The sequence below is a fragment of the Oryzias melastigma genome, linkage group LG18 (assembly GCF_002922805.2).
Source record: "Oryzias melastigma strain HK-1 linkage group LG18, ASM292280v2, whole genome shotgun sequence".
Classification (NCBI taxonomy): domain Eukaryota; kingdom Metazoa; phylum Chordata; class Actinopteri; order Beloniformes; family Adrianichthyidae; genus Oryzias; species Oryzias melastigma.
This window is the reverse complement of record NC_050529.1, coordinates 13,156,768-13,176,520: the sequence shown is the minus strand read 5'-3', so window position 1 is coordinate 13,176,520 and position 19,753 is coordinate 13,156,768. Positions and strand designations below refer to the sequence as shown.

At 33.9% G+C, this 19,753-nt stretch overlaps 2 protein-coding genes across 2 annotated transcripts; both read left to right on the top strand.

The window, feature by feature from the left end:
• The first annotated feature begins 5,052 nt into the window (after positions 1-5,052).
• LOC112156251 (carbohydrate sulfotransferase 12) lies at positions 5,053-9,329 on the top strand. Its single transcript, XM_024288478.2, has 6 exons — positions 5,053-5,662; positions 5,758-5,892; positions 6,146-6,300; positions 8,252-8,395; positions 8,469-8,776; positions 8,874-9,329. The coding sequence occupies exons 2-6, from the start codon at positions 5,790-5,792 to the stop codon at positions 9,112-9,114; spliced, it is 951 nt and encodes a 316-aa protein (XP_024144246.1). The 5' UTR covers positions 5,053-5,662; positions 5,758-5,789; the 3' UTR covers positions 9,115-9,329.
• A 5,307-nt stretch (positions 9,330-14,636) lies between these two features.
• Positions 14,637-19,747, top strand: LOC112156252 (carbohydrate sulfotransferase 12). Its single transcript, XM_024288479.2, has 6 exons — positions 14,637-15,422; positions 17,337-17,471; positions 17,757-17,911; positions 18,490-18,633; positions 18,712-19,019; positions 19,100-19,747. The coding sequence occupies exons 2-6, from the start codon at positions 17,369-17,371 to the stop codon at positions 19,338-19,340; spliced, it is 951 nt and encodes a 316-aa protein (XP_024144247.1). The 5' UTR covers positions 14,637-15,422; positions 17,337-17,368; the 3' UTR covers positions 19,341-19,747.
• Positions 19,748-19,753: the final 6 nt, after the last annotated feature.

Sequence of the window (19,753 nt, the reverse complement as noted above, 5' to 3'; positions counted from 1 at the left end):
AGTTAAGACGGCTGAGTTTATATTTGCCCAATTACATTTGAATTACTTTACCGTATTTTCTGTATTATAGAGCGCACCTGTACATAAGCTGCATCTGCTCTATTTTTCAAAAAATAAAAAATAAAATACAAACCGCATTGGGATATAAGCTGCGTGCATCTATGTTGAAAAATTAGATATTTACTGCATGTAATGGACAATTCAGTACTGTAAGTGTACATGTATGTACCTGCTGCCTCCAACGTCTCACCGTAGATTCATTAACAGCAAGATCCAGATAGCCTTCAACTTCAAACTTGCATCATACAAACTTCGTCATGCGGTTTCCATGATGAAGGGGCGAGGATTTGAAAATAATTACCAGTTAGTAATGTGTTGTGTTCTATCCCCTATTCTTCTTTGCATTTTTTTTGCCTATTTTATTTTTTATCGTAATTCCGATTAGAGCGCCACATAGAGGGGAAATCCACAGAATAGCCACACCTTGGTATAAGCCGCATGGTTCAAAAACAAGGAGAAAAGTAGAGGCTTATAGTCCAGAAAATATGGAATCAAAAACAGTAGAAGTCTGTAGCTCAAATGTCTGGTGCAGTGATAAGGAAACACTTTTTCTGTTGCGATTTAGGCAGTTACAGAAAATTATGTGAAACAAAATTGAGGAAGAAGGCAACTTTTGATGTAACACATTTGCACGTTTTAATTCATCATAGAAAGATGAAATACAATATTAAGTCAGGTGCATTTTTTGTGTTGTTTAGCAATGCAGGTGGTTTTTTTTTTCTGATTTTTGCACCAAATACTTAAACCCCTTAAATGTTATTGACTTCACAGCGTGATTATGAGTTAATTATGAGAAATGTAAACTGAACGTAAGCTTAAAAAAAAGAAAAAAAAAAGCGTTTTTCATTCTGTAATCCACATGTATGTCTCACACCTTCAAGACAATACTTCAAGCATTAAGATGTGAAATTTGCACTTTTGGGAGATCGCATAGAGGGTCAGGTCCTAGCAGAAGGAAGCACAAGGTTCATGGTAGATATTTCTGCTGATCTCATACTTGATAAAAACGCCAGATCAACAAAGATAACACCAGCCTCACACCCCCTTTGACTAAGTATCTTGAACTCTGACAACCTCTGAGACCTTAACTCACCCTTCAATTAGAAACAGAAGCTTTGTCTGGTCTGTGATCTAAAACCTTTGGGTGTGTTGTGTGCAAAAATCAATGAGTCGGGAATGGTCATAAAATGGATCACACCAAGGGCGAAATTCAAAAGACGGAAGATTAGAGGAGAATTTAATTGTTCCAGTCGTGCATAAAACCCATTACAGCATTTTTCCAATTGATGTAATAGTGACATCCTTATATTGTTGTACAGTAAGACGTTCTTTTGTGGGGAAATCCTCCAGATAAATACAACAAAGGTGGTGACTGAGAAGACAAAAGCAGCTTAATGGAGGAAGAGAAACGCATCAAAAGATAAACATGTGCAAGGCTGAAAAACAAAAGCCTGTTCAAAGATCAAACTTGTATTTGACTGTAATACCTTAGTGTGAGTCAGAAGTGTGTAAAGAGTTCCCTCGCTACATCGCAGTTCACCTTTTGTAATTTTTTTCATGGCAATTTTTATATTATTTATCTTCAATTCCTGTCTGACAAAAGTGTATAAAGTGTGTTGAAAGGAGTTGTTACATTATTTTTAGAACATGTGTCAAAGTCAGGGCCTGGGGGCCGGATCTGGCCCACGGGAGAATTATATCCGGCCCTCCAGATCCTCTTATATTACTATTATTAACTTTCCCGATATTATCTTGCTAACATATTGAAGCAACACTCCGACCATGGATGCTGAGAGATCAGTCAGAATGGCTTCTGGGATATTGTGTTTTACACAACAAGGGTGTCATCCTCCTCTTCCTCCCTCTAGAAGGAAATAAACCTGAACCTAAACCCCAATCCGCCCAGACAGGCAAAGGGAAGGATATTCCACTATTATGTCCCCAACCTACTGTGTGTTTTGGATTTTGACCCTAATTGAGAACATAAGTCCTGTGAAAAATGAGGAAACACCGTCTTTGCAAAAGAAATAAAACCTGGACTAACCTGATCAATGATAGACAAAATAAGATAAAACAAAATGCTTAAAAGTAAGAGACAAGTTATCAAGGTAATCAAGCTTTTTGTCCTGTGTAATTTTGCGTGCTTTTTCTTGAACAGCGCGGTGTATTTTGGCTGTAGACTATCAAATCAATCTCCTTCGTTCAGTTTGGCAAATCTACAAAAATCTTCTACAGTGATCAGATCTTTGCTTTCATTTTGTAAAACTAGACTTATTTTTATACAAACGTCTTGAATGGCAAAATCCATTTTTTTAAGTCTTTCAGAGTAAACCTTATTTATAAATATTACCTTTGGCACACTAAAGAACAAAAGTTATTTAATGAGCCCTTTTCATACTTCGAAGTGAAACGACTCGATCTATGAGGCTCCGCCTTTCACTCCTTGAGGGTGCCGCCAATTTCCTAAAGTCAACCTAGAGCCGTCCTCGTGTCTGCACTTCACCCACCAAAACAAACACACCCACAAATGTGGGTGTACGTACTGTGTTGCCAGAAATTTTGGCACAGACGTCATAGTGATGTGACTGATGGGTTCATTTTGCAGTGAAATTCAGTGAAATTAGCACTGGCGGTGAATGTTTTTTTATCCTCCATTTTCTTGGAGACATGTGCACCTTTCTGTTTTTGCTTGATAATCCATGATCAAACCAGTACTCCTAATTCGTCGCTCGCTTTTCCACCAGGAAATAGTCTGCTCCTGTTCTCCAGCCGTCTTCCCATCCGTCCGCTTGTGCTATTCTCAGATATCGCTACACGTCGTGCAGATTCCTCGCCAGAAAGTTACTCTCTCAAGGAATATGATAGTAAAACATTTGTGTACTAGTGTCTGTTTTGCTTTTGTTCTCCAACAAAAATTATATTGATGGCAGGAAGTGGAACTTCTGGTATAATTAAGATTGTTGCACCACATTCCAAAAGTGTCACATTGGTCTTATCTTAAATGTTAAAGCTGCTGTGTGACACTTAAAAAAAAAAAAAAATCAAAGACATCCCTTATTTTTACTTGTAATTCACTCACCTTTTATATAAAGACAAAAAATCTTCATAAATGTTATTTTTGTACAATGTGTTTGTCAAAGAGTTCAGAGCTGGTAGCTTCAAGGACGTGTTTGTGAATGGAAATAAAAACAGTTACATATTTTATTACAACTATCTGCATGGGTGTTGTATTTGCTCTTTCCTCCACCCTGATAACGTATTTTCATTTTTAACAGCATCAGCGCACACACACTTGCACACACCCTGCCTCCTGTCAGGTGACATATTAGCTTTAACAGCTTTGTGTAAATATGTCAACAACAAACCATTAAATGATCAATAATCCTCCACTTCTTTGGAAAAGGCTCAACTTAAGATCTATGTGTTGGATTTTTATTGACTGGACATAAAAATCCCTTTTTACAGCTGCTATATATCCGATAATAATCTTAGATAACCTTTTTTGTGCTGTAAAACTTTGTACAGATCAGCTGTTTTGTTTTTATTATTGAAAAGCTCTCACAAAAAAAGAAAAAATCTATTATTTCTACATAGTTGTATTATTATGGTATTTTTTTATGTTCAGCCTTATTTTCAATGAAAGTTTCTGGATTTCTGTTGTATAACAGGCTTGATTTTCTTTTTTTAAAAACTGAAAAACTTAATTTTTACACTGTTTTTCTGCTAATTTTTCCCAATTTTTTTCATGACTTTTTGCTCCAAAAACACATGTAACCAATATTTAAAACATAAGTATTATCAGTTTTGTCCTTTACTCTTAAAGGGAATTTTTAAAATAATTTAATTTAAACAGGAGTGGTTATATTCAGACTTCTGATATGACAAAATATTGAAAAAATATGTAACTTTTTGTTTAAAATAACTTTGTTGATGTTTTTTTTTAGTCTTCTTTAGTAAATAAAAATGAATTTATTTATTTTTATTACAAAAAATAAGTTACTTAGTACAAAAATAGTAATATATATAAACAATTTTCAATCTTAAGAGCAAGAAATTAATTCAGGGAAATTTTTATTAATTCATTTTTTTAGTCTGGATCTCCATTTTTCTCATGTAAGGATGTGACAATTATTTAAGGGTAAAGGTTTTACGGCTTCTTATACTAAATAAGGCCACACTTTAAACAAGTGAGCCATTTTGACAATATTTTTTATTTATATTTTTATGTTATTCTGGCAAGTTTAAGCAAAAGTTATTTTTTTTATTATATAATTTAGAATAATTTTTATTAAATGTTAAATTCAAAATTTTATTAGAAAATAAAAAGTTCTACCTGCTCTTTTGTTTTTTTACTAAAACACTACTTGTACATCTCGTGCTGTGTTCGACTACTTTCAATAAAAGGTTTATGTAAATGCCAGTATATATGCGTTCCTGTGTTTGCCTTCATGATCACGATCTTATTTGGGCTACAAAACACATGGCCATTGAAAGCGCATTGCAAGTTTAACCAGGTCGAGCTCTGACGTAACAGGGACTCTGATTTCGTTGTGATGTTCCTTTAAATCCCAGATGGGCCAACTGTTTGAAAATTGATAATGAAGGGGAACTTAATAATTGATGTTTTTGCCATGCTGGAACTCCATGACACCAAGTCTTTCATATTATCGGAATACATATATGAAAGAAACAGCCTGGAGCATAATTCACTTTGACATTTTGCACCAGCTGTAGGAGGCGGACATGCGCTAGTATCAGAAGACTCACTTTAGGGATTTGGATTGTCTCAATTCTTGACTAATCATTTCGCCTGTTTTCAAGAAAGAAGAATGAATTGAGATTTTACTGCATCCTTGAACCAACTTAGGTTTTGTAACCATTAAGCATGAGGCATGTTATTTTCAACAGGCAGGTCAGATTAGTGTCAAAGACAGACACTCAATACTGGTTTAGCGCAGAGACTGACACACCTTCACCTGTATAGAGAAGACAAAGGATATCATGTAGCCATATATGTTTTCCTGAGCATAGATCAGGTAACTCATTTCTCAGCCAATGAAGAACCAGCGAATATTTCAACATTCCTTTTTTTTTTGCTCTCTAGAATGTATAAACCTCTGTATTTGCACATGTCAGACTCTCCTCTCTCTGCTTTGTCCTTCTGTTTTTTTGACAGTGTGCAGAAATGAAGGCGTGACCTAAGCTGGCTTAAGATGGTGGTGCGATTGTTTTTACTGCTCCATAAAGCAAACTTTGTTTACACCCCACTGCCACATGGAGGCAGCTGGAAATTTTTGATCTTTTTTTCTGTTCAACTGTATTTTGTCGAACAAGATTGAACAAGTCACGCCTACTGCTGGATAAAATTATCTGACATGCTTTTAGTTCCTTTATTTTAGCTCAACATCCTAATGAATAACTTCACTGTTATGCTTTCATAAGATGCCTTAAAAGATTCCCAGATCAGAAGTGGGGTTTTTGACTCCTTATATTTTCTAAAATCTGTTTTTTAAATTATTATTATTATCATTTTACCCTTAACACAAACACACTTGTATTGATTTTTATCAGTTTGGATTTTTTTCCACATATCTCCAGTTTGGTAAGTAACATTCTTCTTTTTAAGAGTTTTTCAGATCATGTGTGAATATTTAATTTAAACACGATTGGCTTTCCCTTTTACTGTTGTGTTTTTAGTTCGTTGGAAGTGAGTTGTAAATGAAAACATCATGGGACCAAATAAAGGATTCATGGCTGTCATTTTCCTGTTGGGATGCATGCTTTTTATCACTCTGACAACTCATGGATGGGATGTTTACCAGCAATCTCTAGGTATTAATTTTTGCTTTATCTAAAACCTTTGTTGTAGCTGCAGTGTTACAAAAGAAAGCCAGACGTTTGTAGTAGTATTGTTTTATAATGTAGTTAAATTAATAAACTATTTTCATGTAAAATATAATCTTTTAATTTGACTCAAACATTTGTGTATTTTGCTTCATTTCTGATTCCTTATTTCACTCCAGCAGCTACAGCTAGTGAATGATTTAGCAGAGCTTGAATTGAATATCTTCCTCTGTTTTTGCAGTACTGAGATCTACAAAACGGCAATATCTAAGAAAGGACCTTCTAAGAAAATACTGTGCTGGTGTGAACCAAAGCTTGGACGACTTGAGGGACATAGACTTTAAAAATTTTATTGTGGATGACAAACATGGCATCATCTACTGCTATATTCCTAAGGTGACGTATAATCAGCATTCGCATTTATAAATGAGTATCAAATATTTCTCTTTTTTTCTTTAAATTATTGGAATAACAAGAAAACTATTTGTTAAAAAGAAAAAAACAGCCTATTTCCTCAATTTAACTACTTAACTTGTTATCACATGGTAATAACTGTTTTCTTGAGATAAAAGAATATAATTACTGCTCAATATCTCTAAAAATATTTTTTATTAAAGATCGCTGAATGCTTCTAATCTTCTAACTTTTAAATATCCGCCCAAATCACACTACGCCTAAAGTATTCAGTGTACGATGCCTGCCGCCATAGACGATCATGGAGCGTGCACGCATGTCCGTATTGTTTTCACATGTTAAACAGGAACGCTTGTTGTTTTTACCTGATCCTGTTTAAACAGGTACCGTTCTGGGTAGCAAGTAAGTACAAACAATCTAAAGTTAAAGGATCAGTTCTCATGTCATTTTTATGACTAGTTAATAAGTGGTGCAGCTCGTATGTTGACATCAGCTGGGACAGCTCTGCTGTAAAATAGTTTATACATAGAAACTGAATCAGCTTAATGATCCTGCATTCGCCGTTTTGGTTCTCATGTCACATGAACTTTTGTGTGTTTCGACTGAACTTCTAATGTATATATATATGTACAGTATATATATATATGTACACAGTATATATATATATATATACTGTTTATATATATATAGAGTATATATATATATACGTATATATGTACAGTAAATATATGTGTATATATATATATATATATATATACTGTTTATATATATATGGAGTGTATATATATGTACTGTATTTATATATGTACACAGTATATATATTTACTGTTTAAATATATATGGAGTATATATATATATATATATATATATATATATATATATATATATATATATAATCTACATATATATATGTACACAGTATTTATTGGTTCTTACTCAAAAAAAATCTATAAGTTTAGTTTGTTGTGTTAAAAAAAAAGCCTTTATCTCGTGTCGAGTTATTAGGCTGTCCCAAGAAAGGGTTATATTGTGGTCACTTATCTCAAAATGCCACCCTGTGGCAACTTAAATGTAGGGATGGGTGTCGATAATAATAATTTCCAGAAACAATTTGATTTGATTCACAAGAACCTGGATCGATTTGATTTTTATTTTTTTCTAATCTTTCGATCCTCTTTTGTGTTTACACATTTATACATATTTCTTTAGAAATACATTAATAATTTACTACATGTTTTGAATATATTTATGTTAATCTGATACAGTTCACATACTGTAAAATGTATTAGTAAATAATTAGATTGCTACAGTTTTACGTGGTTTCTGAAAAGGGGAAGCAGTCTCTTAATTCCAGTGAGAAGATTTCAATCTTGTTATTGTTTTATTGCTTTTACTGTTTAATTGTTTTAATGACTTTTATTGTTTCTGTTCTGTATTTTATTGTTCTTTGATTTTATGCTCAGCACTTTTGTTGCTCCTGCTGTCAAAGGTGCTATATAAATTATAAATTGATTGACTGAACAAGCTCAAAAGCGTTTAGCACACATAGCCGTTCTTATTTTGTGTAAAGTAGTTGTGTACGAAAAAGTGTAACATTTTTGCTATGTTTTACAATTAATGCTTACTAATTACATATTTGGCTAGATTATAAACGGACAGTAAATAAATCCATTTATGCCTGAGGCGAAATTTTTTTTCGTTTTGGGCTAACATTTTTAAGCTAGGTCAAAAAGGAGGAAAACATGTTAAGCATTGCTAATAACAAGGTTCACTGGCAATTAGGTTGATATATATATATATATATATATATATATATATATATATATATATATATATATATATACATGTATGTATGTATAATTTAAATAGTGACAAGATTATGATGGGTACTTTACTAAGATTATAATTTAAAATACACTTTCATTCCCTGCAGGTGGCTTGTACCAACTGGAAGAGAACCTTAATAGCTTTAAACAACAGTGAGCCTTATCCTGACCCCATGTCCTTCGAACATAACTGGGTTCATCATTTCGATAGATTCAAGCTCTTAAAAGACTTTCCACAAGCAGAGAGAAAGGTCAGTTTGTGTAACAACTTTAAGAATGCCCTGAAATTCATTGAAGATTCATGTGTATTTATTTGTTCTGCAGGCAAAACTAAATCATTACACCAAGTTCCTGTTTGTCCGCGATCCATTTGTCCGCCTCATCTCCGCCTATAGGGACAAGATGCAGCAGTATAACCAATATTTCTATGAGGGTTATGTGAGAGTCATTTTGCAATTTTACAAAAACCTGACAAATCTGCCTTACAACCATGAAGTGGCTAAGGAGCGCGGTCTTCAACCGTCATTCTATAACTTCATTCAGTACCTACTGGATCCAAAAACAGAGAAAAAAGAGCCCTTTGAGCCCCACTGGAGGCAGATGTTTCGCCTGTGCCACCCCTGCCTCGTTGAGTAAGGAAAACCTGACAACTGTAACCTGCAACTTCATATAAAATTAATTTTAAAAAGATTTATGATAAAACTGCATTTTTATATTTTTTCTTGTCAGATATGACCTCGTCGGCCATCAAGAGACTCTTCAAGAAGATGCTCAGGAGCTGCTGAAGATCTTAAAGCTGGAAGACGATATCAAGTTTCCTCCTTCCTATGAAAATATGACTTCTCGCAATTCTGTTGAGGACTGGTTTCAAAGTGTACCACTGGAAGACAGGAGGAAGCTGTACAAACTATATGAAAGAGACTTTTTACTATTTGGGTACAGAAGGCCATCTGAACTGCTGGATGAATGATCTGAAAAAACAAGAGTTACTCCAAAGTACACAGTAGTACACAGCTGTCATTCATTTACGGTTAAGCAATCACATTTTTTGTAAGCTGGGTTACACTCATAAAAACTATAGATGTGTTTGCCTTTCCAGAAAGCACCAAATAACAATTTAAGGCCTCTTCTTCAATTTAAATTTTAGCAATATTTCAAGATAAATAAACTCTCTGCCAATGTTTACCAGTGCTATTAAATAGTCTTATTTATACTCGTTTGTCAAGTAGTGGAAAAAGGTCAAAAGTTTTAGACTTTTCATGCAGACATCCTAATTTCCATAGAAGCTGTGATATTTGAAGGTGAAATTTTGAAGAATTTATTTTATATATTTAGAAAAATATATTAAATATTTCCTAACTTTTGCATACATTTTTAAGAAACTACACAATGTCCACCATGAAAACAAGTGTTGGGATGTTATTTATCCTTTTTATTTTTTAAAGTACAGTTGTTTCTTATTTAGTTTTTAAGCATAATTTATTTATTTTTCTATGTTATGTTAATTTATTGTGACGTGTGGCTAATTGGGCCTTATTTTACCTGGGAAGGAAAATCACGCAATACACAAAACCAGTTCTACCTAATTTAAGGGAAATGTGTTTTTATTATTATTATTTTGGGAGGCACAGCTTAATATATTTGACCTTTCAACTAATTAAAAACTGAGATTTAATATTTTTTAAACCTGCCTTTACATGAAAATAAAGCTTTTATTTTTTTTGTTTGCACTTTTTTGTATCCACTACAGTAATTCAAATAAAGAGGGAATTTGTTTGGTCCGCTTTTGTTCTATGAAAATTAAATCCAGAACTCGAGGTAAGAGAAAGTACACTGGGAATGGAGTAGCACTGAGTACGCACTCAGTGGGCACTTTTTGGTAATTTGGAGTCCAGGGGGGTCATGATCTGTTCGAGGAGGTTTTAGTCCTCCTTGATCCTCATCTAGTGTACTTTGGATCTAAGACTTTCACATAACAGTTTTCATGACTTTTAAAGTCAAAATTGAAGTGGTCACACACCTAGGTGTGTAAAATTTTTGTCTTTGCATTTGACAAATCCTTCCGGGGGAGCGGTGAGCTGCAGACACAGCTGCGCTCAGGAACCATTTGGTGGTTTAACCCCCTAAATCCATCCCCTTAATGCTGAGTGTCCAGCAGGGAGTCCCTGAGTCTTACTTTTAGAGTCTTTGGTATAACTCGGCCTGTATTTGAACTCTCGCTATATGCAAGAATGCAATTCCAGCAAATTTTGAAACACAAAAAAGCAGCTTTGCACTGTTATGCATTGTTAGAAATGTGTCAAAAAGTCAATTTGAAAAGCTGCTTTTTTGTGACAGAACCAGCTGGTACAGAATCATGGAAAAGATCAAAGAGCTACGTTATTTAAAGTATGTTTGGTATTTAATTAGACATCTCATTTTAAAGCTTTTTTGCCAAAGTGACTGAACTCCAGCAAAGGCAGTATACTTTATACCTTATAAGGAAAGAAATTTTAAGGATGTTTATATTGTGAATTAACAGAAATTTAGAGGAACTTTAATCTGTTCCCTTCAGCAGACTGATTTCTTAAGGATTGCTGTGTATTGGAGAGGAACTTTGAAAAGTATGTATTTTGTATTTGAAGTGAACATAAAATGGTTTTGAATCGGGACATATTTCTTAACCCCTAAAATTAGCCTTCTTTCCACACAGAAGTTTGCACGCAGTTTGTCACAAACTGTTGTGATTTCACCATTACCTGAAAAGTAGTGCTTACCTTTACTCTAATTTGATAAACAGGTTGTTGGGCCAGTTCTGGTTTCCTGATGATTTTTTTAACTAGATCCAATAACCAACATTAACCCTGTTTAGAAAAAAAAAACTGCATCCACTGCTGCCTTGTATAAATATTCCCAATGGATAAGAAATTCTACCAACCTTCACTTCCAACATATTTAATCATCATTCTATGACAACAAGCACTGCTAACATAGTTATGAAACACTGGACTTGTGCTTTTTTTCTGTCTGGATTCATCCAGCATGAGTAATTTTCTTATAAAACATTTCATACACACGGACTTAACAGGTGTAAAGTTATCAGTGTTTTTAGTATCCAAGTCTAAAAACAATATATTAAGGTTATCTTTTTTAATAAGTTTCCTGTAAATAACCTTTTGCAAAAAATATTCAATATATGTTTAGCAGAAGCCACATAGTTAAATGGACAATGTGCATGAAAGGAGTTGGATTTGTGAGCTATAACACACTGTGTTTTTCTTATCCGATGAACAAAGAAAAATGCAAACTCATGCAATAAAATGATATCCCAATAGAGCAAAGTTGCTGAGAGATCAAGTTACTTTCACAACAAATAAAGGGAGACATCTCTCTGAGACATGCTCTCTACCACTTCTATAATAGAGGCTGACACAAATATTAAATATATTGTCCAGACATTTTTTAATTAACTTTGACATGTAACCAAACATGAGTTTAATTTTGCAGATAAAAATCAAAGTATTAGTAATCTTTTGTTTTTAATGGGCTAATATGGAAAGAGACTGTCCTACAATTGTATTAAAGTACCTGAGATATCCTAATACTGAGGGTAAACATTCAATATTTTTAATATTTTCATTTGAATACTGGAGAATAATACTCTTAGATGTCTGTTTATTCAACCGGCTGACCTTTTTAGATTTTCCTATGTCCTTTATAGGTTCAACTGATGTCCTACTTACTACATATTACTACAGTAATATGCAAAGGATCTACAGAGGGTACAAACATGTACAACTCACTGCTTTAGCTCATGAAACATGCCTGAAAATATAAGGAAAGACGAACAAACCCACTGCAGCTGAGTAAAAGTAACACAGGAGGGCAGTAGAGAAAGACACTCAATAGTCCTTCCTGGTGATTCTTTTGTATTTTTTGTCAAAAAGATAATCAGGTTAAACTGTACAAACAGCTTACTATCAACAGTCAGTGTGTACATTTACATGTTCTCACCTTTACTCTTAATTTTGTCACTGTAGTGAAAAACATGTCTTCATCTTTATGTAATGTCTAGAGATGATTATCTTGAATGAATGAATGAATGTCAACCACAGCAATGCAGAGTATTTGTGTGTAAATAAGAGGTACTGAAGTAGAAGGTTACCGGGCGAGGTGAAGACTTTTAGGGTCCAGAGCAACGGAGAGTGTGGGGAGATTGTTAATATCATCCAGTGTTACGTGGATTCTCTAAAGGAGAAGTTTGAGCATAAATGTTCAGATTATTAACATTGTAAACATTGTTCTGCTTCTCCTGGAGGGCGTTTCATTTTGGCCACTAGGTGGCGATAGCGCTATAAATGTACACCTTATTCCAGAAGAAGAAGAAAGTATGAACAAAAGTTATGTTTTACACCAAAAATGTATCCTTGTTTGCTAAAGTCATACCTCTAAGATTCTCATTTAGTCAGTAATTTATGTTTACGTCAACTGAACGTTAGCATTAGCCGTCCTATGGTAAATTCCATTAAACGTTAGCATCAAGCTAATGGACATTAGCTTTATGTGCTAAATCAATTTATAATTTCGTGAATCGAATTATTAATCTGTTAAGCTTAAATCGATTCAAATCGATTAAATCGATTTTAGCAACCCAGCCCTAAAAAACGCACCTCAGGATAAACTTTTATTGGATACATAAAACCTTTAAGACTTAACCGTTAGACTTACCTTCAGCCTGTGCCGTAATTGTCAAGGAAACACAAATAATACGGAGGATAAAAATGATGAAAAGTCATGACATTTAGAGAACAGAATAGTGGACACATTTTGAGTGTATAGTTGCTCACAATGGCGAGGATAGAATGAAGAAAAACGCAACCAGATAATGTTTCTTCTCTTTAAAGAACTTAATTCAACAGCTTGTTATCTGATCCACTTGGGACTTGAAATACAAACTGACACCATTAGCTTGTTTCAAAAGAAGTCTTTTCCGACATATATATATCATAAAATCTGATGGTATAGTTACTACACTGGAGTAACTGGTTCTTCATATTGCATGTTCATATGATCAGAGGTTCTGTGAGTTTCTCATGTTGAAACCATGTAACTTAATCTTAGCATTCTTGTTTAAACTTTTTCTTTCAGTTGAGGACAAATCTCACTGTTTACTCTTCCAGTCAAGCTGGTAGACTCTGCTGTACTGAACACATAGACATTTGAACAATGAAAGGATCATCTCTGACCTCACCCATTGACTTCTACAGTTCTCTACCTGAAGCCTAAATTTCCGTCTCACGCTATATTGGCTGGAGTTAACTCCGTCTAACGCGGATGTTCTACATATGGGGAAAAGAGGCAGAACCGGGTTGAATCATTTTTTTTTTTTCTCGCCCTTTTTGATTTTTGACCGGTTCGTGGTCCGTCTATGCCAATGGGGCTTAAAATCTTTAGCTAAAGTCTCCACTAAGGTAACACAGTGGTGGACTAATATTACATCATGAGTCTTTAGTGTTAAAAACCTAGTGTTTTACACATAATATGTACAGCTTTTAAAGTACACTACAAGTGACTACAATAAAAACACATTTAAGTATGAACACCGCCTTTCAACTTTTATGGTCCTAATAAGATATTAAATTATGACATGTAATATAATATCTTATTGCAGCCTTTACATACACATTTTTCAAACCGTGCATAGATGAAAAGTAGCAGGATAAGTTTCAAGGACAGAGTACTATTTCACGGTGTTCTGCCAAGGTATGTTCCCTCTGGCGGAATGTGTTTCTCCGACCTCAGGCATCAATGAATTGTTTCGTATCACTTACTTTGTCTCACAAAGCATAAAAAGAAGGTGGATGATTGAGATATACTTTATTTTGGGGATTGACTAATTTTGGATAAGAAATGCTATTTAAGAAATCAGCTGACAGTGATAATTTACTTGTGAAAAGTCACTTTTTTTAAATTTTTTTTGGTGATGTTGAGAATTTCAGGATGAAGTTATTCTACCTAATAATTTGTATTTACACACTTTTTACTATGATCATAATTTGTTTACCAAACTGGGTCATCTGAAAATTCATTTTGGTGAAAAAAATGTTTGTTCTTCAAACCAAAAATGTCTCATCTCCTGTAATGTTCGCTCTGTCACTTAAAGTCCCACTCTTTTTATTTATTGTAAAACCGTTCCTAATGGTCTTTTAATTACAATTATGCTGTTGTTAGCCAAAATTAAAATTAAAAAGAAAAAAAACAACTGAAAAAACTGTTGTTTTTTTTAGGACATATAGTCTCTACTTAGTAGCAGTTGTTGATTAAAAATTCGCCTCTTGGAGTTGTGAGCGGGACCGTCAGTGCACCCCCCTCCCTGTTTCTGAGAGCTTTGCATATTCTCTGGATCACAAATAAGCTCTTTTACAAATGTCTGTGCCTGATTAGCAATTATTTACAAAAAGAAATACTCAGAAATGTAATTTTAGCTTAACTTTCTTAATATATTTCCTTCATCACAATATTCCTCTCAGTGGGGCTTCAACATACTTTCAAAGACTAAGCGGAGGATATCTGAGAGGAAGTTGAGTTTCTCCTTTTAATACCTTCTTATATCAATTTGGATGCCTTATCCCATCTTTTAACCACTAAGCCTGATGCAAATTATTTTTCACAGGCAGGTCAGATTTAGATCTGGTGTTAAAAATGGAACGGATACAAGGTTGGGCTGCTGAAGACACGGAAACACCCTCACCTGTAAAGAGAGAGAGGTATTGAGTTACCACAAATGTGGACTTGTACAGAGATTAGAGAACTGTGACAATCTATTTTTTTTAATTGTCACTTTTGAGGTCACAACTGTACAAAACCTTTTATAATCTCTGTACATATTGCAGACTGATCTTGTCTGTATACGTGTCAGCCTTTTTTCCGCTCTGTTTTTCTTTCTTTTTTTACCACATTAAGAAATGTAGGTGTGTCATCAGTGGGTGGTACAGTTGTTTTTTCAGATCCACAAAGTAGACCTTGTTTACACCCCAATGGCACATGGAAATCTTGAAAAAAAAAAAAGTTTTTGGTCTGTAAACAGGGTTGAACAAGTCACGCCTACAGATGTAAAATTACCTGCCGTGGTGTCAGTTCCTGCTCAGACACCCAGCCTCAGTAAGCTGCTCAAACTGAGGAGGATTACCAAGTTGCCTCTTTTACTGGCAGTTTTATCACTATTATTTATTTATTTTTGATATTACGAAAAAAAATAACAACTTGTATTTGGAGAGTCTTCACATGGATTCAGTTTTGGTGAGTAACATCCTTCTTCTTTTTAAGACTGATACCGTCTACGTGTGGTAGATTAGACTAATGTACACGCACTGATTCTTGAGAATTGGGACAATTAATAGATATAAAATAAAATAAATAGATTAAAAATGATTGACACACTCATTAAGTTGGATTTTACTTTAAAAATCCGACTTTGAGTGTTGAAAAAATATGTCCTGAATCACCAAAAGAAAAGAATCATGAATTTTTTGGTTGAATTGCAGTGATTAATGTTTCGATCGGTAAATACATTTATTTTAACACTTTATTAATGTGAAAGGTAATATTCAGACAGTTTTTTCTAAGTTAATCATGTTTACATTAAAAGTGAAGTCATCTGGACAGCGCACTTAACTTATTTTTTCAAGGATTTTTTATCTTCACTGGCGTCCATGTCCACCTTTGTCATGGGAGGGATTACACATCGATGTAAGGGTGGGGTCATTGAGACCCTAAAGGATAGCACTAGGGTTAAAAAAGAAAAAAAGTGAAATTGTGTCTCTGGTACCGCCTTAAGATATATCAAGACACACGTATCGTGATATATATCGTACCGCCAGACTCTTACACACCCTAGAGGAACCAATTGAAATATGATTTGGAGATTATAGAGCCAGATGGCAATAGTAAAAAAAAAAGAGTTGGCAAATCCAAAAATAAACTGCTTATTTTTCTATAGTATTTTTTTTCCCAGTAGTATTTTAATTATGAATACAATTTTAGCCTTTGTCATTTTTTTAAGACGTGTCTATATATAATTCTGGTTCATGGGTGGGAATGTTGGAAACCCCGTCCCTTTCCCGTTAGCCCTTTCTCGGCACTAAAATAATGGCGAGCAATGTTTGATCAATCCAGCCATACAGTTTTGACGCCAGTTGGACGAGGAGAATGAGAGGGTGGTGGAGCGGAGAGGTAAGACAGACCTGGACACGCCCACTCAGTAGTTTCGTCATTAACCCCGGGTTTTTCCAACATCTGTTTTCTGATCCAACGCGATTTAAATTAAGAAATACTTGTAATTGTTTTGTTTTGGTCCTCTTATATGAGTAAAATGCTACAAGAACATGTTAAAAACACACAAAAAAGACTATTTTCATTGGAGTGGATCTTTAATGCTATTAAAATATGCTCTTTAGTCGTGAAGATAGAGATAAGAGAAGGACATTTAAACAGGACAAGTACTTCCTTCTCAATGTTTTGTTCCTCCATATGTTTCAACAGTTTGTTACCATAAATAAAAAATGCAAATACCATTTTGTCAACAACTCCGTCACTTTTCCGTGAACAGCCAGATCATTATCAACACTGTCAGATGTACATTTTTAGATTATTTATTTATTTTTTATTTATTTATTTTTTTTTATAAAAAACAAATCTTCTATTTTTGTTTAAGGAATAAATGATCATCAGATCTAATTTAATTCATTTAGGGTTTTTTTTCCAATGGTACAATAAAAAATACGTTTAAAATGCTTTTTTTAATCTGCGTCTTCAAGAAAGTGTGAAATGAAACCTTTAGTGTATACATATTACATTGTATCGTATGTCGAAGTGCCTAAAGGTTTTTACAACTTAAGGCGGAACTTGAAAATCTTGTTGGCCTATTATAATTACGTAAACTTATACTTTGAGTGTGTCTGACGCTGTTGTCATATAGCAGGTATGTGAATTAGTTAATGTTTAGCATTCCTTCTGCACCTTTACATAGTTAACTAACATATATCTTTTTCTGCATGAATATGTAATCTTTATCAATAAAAATGTAATAAAAAAAATAGTTTTTCTGAAGAGGTTTTGTCCCTACTCTCAAAAATCAGTGCATGACACCTTCATGTTTTTACAGAAACATTTAAATCTAACTTGCTTTCACTTTTGCTGTGATTGTGTTTTCAGTGGATTGAAAGTGGAATGTAGAGTACATCATCATGGGATCAAATAAAGGATTTATGATTGTCATTTTCCTGATGGGAGTCATGGTTTTTATCACTTTGACAACTCACGGATGGGATTTTTACCAGCAAACTATGGGTATGAACCTTTATTTATTAAAAAACCTTAATTACTACAGCTTTAAAACAGGTCTCCACAGTCTGATGTCCTTGTAATCTGTCACTGTATGACTTAATAAAATAACGAATATCTATTTATTTAGAAATACAGATTTGCAGCCAACGATATTTGACATCACTGGACCTTTTCTTTATTTTGCTTCTGTTTACAAGCTTTTTTGAGCTAAGCTCAGAACAAATGAATGATTTTTGCAAAATTCAAGGATCTTTTAAAAAAACATATTTTATTTATTTCTGTTTGCAGCACTGAGATCTACAAAACGGCAACGTTTAAGGAAGGATCTTCTTAGAAAATACTGTAAAGGTGGGAACCAAAGTTTGGACGACTTAAAGGACACAAACTTGACAAATTTTATCGTGGATGACAAACACGGAATCGTCTACTGCTACATTCCAAAGGTGATACATTATCTGCAATCACATTCTTAAAGCTGCTCAAATGTGGGTAAAATGGTTTTGGTTTTGTGTTTACAAGGTAGAATTCTTGATTCACAAGTTTCTAATTTATAGAACTTTGTTAGCATTCTATGCTAAAGCTAGCAGAGGAACGCAAGCGCGAGAAAAAGTTGACGAAAATGATACTATTTGTCTAGAATTATGAGGACTGTTATCATTTCAGAATAAAGTTAATATATATATACATATCATATATATATATGATATATATATATCATATATATATATGATATATATGATATATATATCATATATATATGTATCATATATATATATATCATATATATATATATATATATATATATATATCATATATAGATATATCTACATATATCATATATAGATATATATATATATATATATATGAGCTAATTGTTAGTTTTAGGCTAACATTTTTAAGCTAGGTCAAAAAGGAAAATGTGTATGTACAAGACTTTTTAGTGAGATGTATTCAAAAACTGTTTAGTCAATTTGAAATTTTTAAAAAAAAAATGTCATCAACTGGTTTACATTTCCTGCAGGTGGCCTGTACCAACTGGAAGAGAACCTTGATCGCTTTAAACTACAGTGAACCATATCCTGACCCCATGGTGTTTGAGCATAACTGGGTTCACCAATTTGAAAGATTCCAGTACCTCAATGATTTTCCAAAGGCAGAGAGAAAGGTGAGTTAGAGCAGTAACCTTAATTAAAATCCTAAAAGTGTCAAATAGAGGTTTGACGTGTATTTATTTGACCTACAGGCAAAACTACAGCACTACACCAAGTTCCTGTTTGTCCGTGATCCATTTGTCCGCCTCATCTCCGCCTATAGGGACAAAATTCAGCAATATGACCAGTATTTTTATGAAGGATACGTGAGAGTTATCTTGGAATTTTACAAAAATCAAACTAATCTGACTTACAGTCATAAGGTGGCCAAGAAAAAGGGTCTCCAACCCTCTTTTTATAACTTCATTCAGTACCTACTGGATCCACAAGCAGAGAAAAAAGAGCCCTTTGAGCCCCACTGGAGGCAGATGTTTCGCCTGTGCCACCCCTGCCTCGTTGAGTAAGGAAAACCTTACCAAAAATTAACAATTATTGTTTCAAACTGAGAAAAAAACAGCGATTTCTTCTCTTTCTTCTCAGATATGACTTTGTCGGCCATCAAGAGACTCTTCAAGAAGATGCTCAGGAGCTGCTGAAGATGTTAAAGCTGGAAGATGAAATCCAGTTTCCTCCTTCCTATGAAAATATGACTTCTCATAACTCTGTTAAGGACTGGTTTCAAAGTGTACCACTGGAAGACAGGAGGAAGCTGTACAAAATGTATGAAAAGGACTTTCAACTTTTTGGCTACAGAAGACCAACCGAACTGCTGGATGAATGATCTGACGCTACCGGTACTCATTCACCTTAATATCGAAACCGCCTCCAAGTATTTGGTTAGTGACCTATAAACACTCAATAATGGTATTTTGTAGGCATCGGAATTCACTAACTGTTTCTTTCTACTGTAAAAAACCCAATAGATACCAAACAAACTTACTAGTGTTGCTATAATCAATAACTGCGGCTGAGCATTCACTTGAATTTAAACCTTCATTTTTTTATAAGCTGGTTGCAACATTCTGATCTGCTGTTGCATCAACATTTCACACACTCACACTAGGTTTTCTTTTTTTAACAAGAACACCATCTAAACTTATGCCACATTCTGAAAGAGGAAATTAACATCCATCATAATAAATGTGAATATTTATGTCTGGTGACATTTTACTTACAAAATGTCTACAAACCTTT

What these genes read in the sequence shown, in the direction of transcription:
- LOC112156252 (XM_024288479.2), top strand. Translation starts at nt 17,369, where the DNA reads ATGGGATCAAATAAAGGATTTATGATTGTCATTTTCCTGATGGGAGTC. An exon ending in TCTACTGCTACATTCCAAAG is followed by an intron (nt 17,912 to 18,489) that starts GTGATACATTAT and finishes CATTTCCTGCAG; the next exon opens with GTGGCCTGTACCAACTGGAA. An exon ending in TGCCACCCCTGCCTCGTTGA is followed by an intron (nt 19,020 to 19,099) that starts GTAAGGAAAACC and finishes CTTTCTTCTCAG; the next exon opens with ATATGACTTTGTCGGCCATC.
- LOC112156251 (XM_024288478.2), top strand. Translation starts at nt 5,790, where the DNA reads ATGGGACCAAATAAAGGATTCATGGCTGTCATTTTCCTGTTGGGATGC. An exon ending in TGTTTACCAGCAATCTCTAG is followed by an intron (nt 5,893 to 6,145) that starts GTATTAATTTTT and finishes CTGTTTTTGCAG; the next exon opens with TACTGAGATCTACAAAACGG. An exon ending in TGCCACCCCTGCCTCGTTGA is followed by an intron (nt 8,777 to 8,873) that starts GTAAGGAAAACC and finishes TTTTCTTGTCAG; the next exon opens with ATATGACCTCGTCGGCCATC.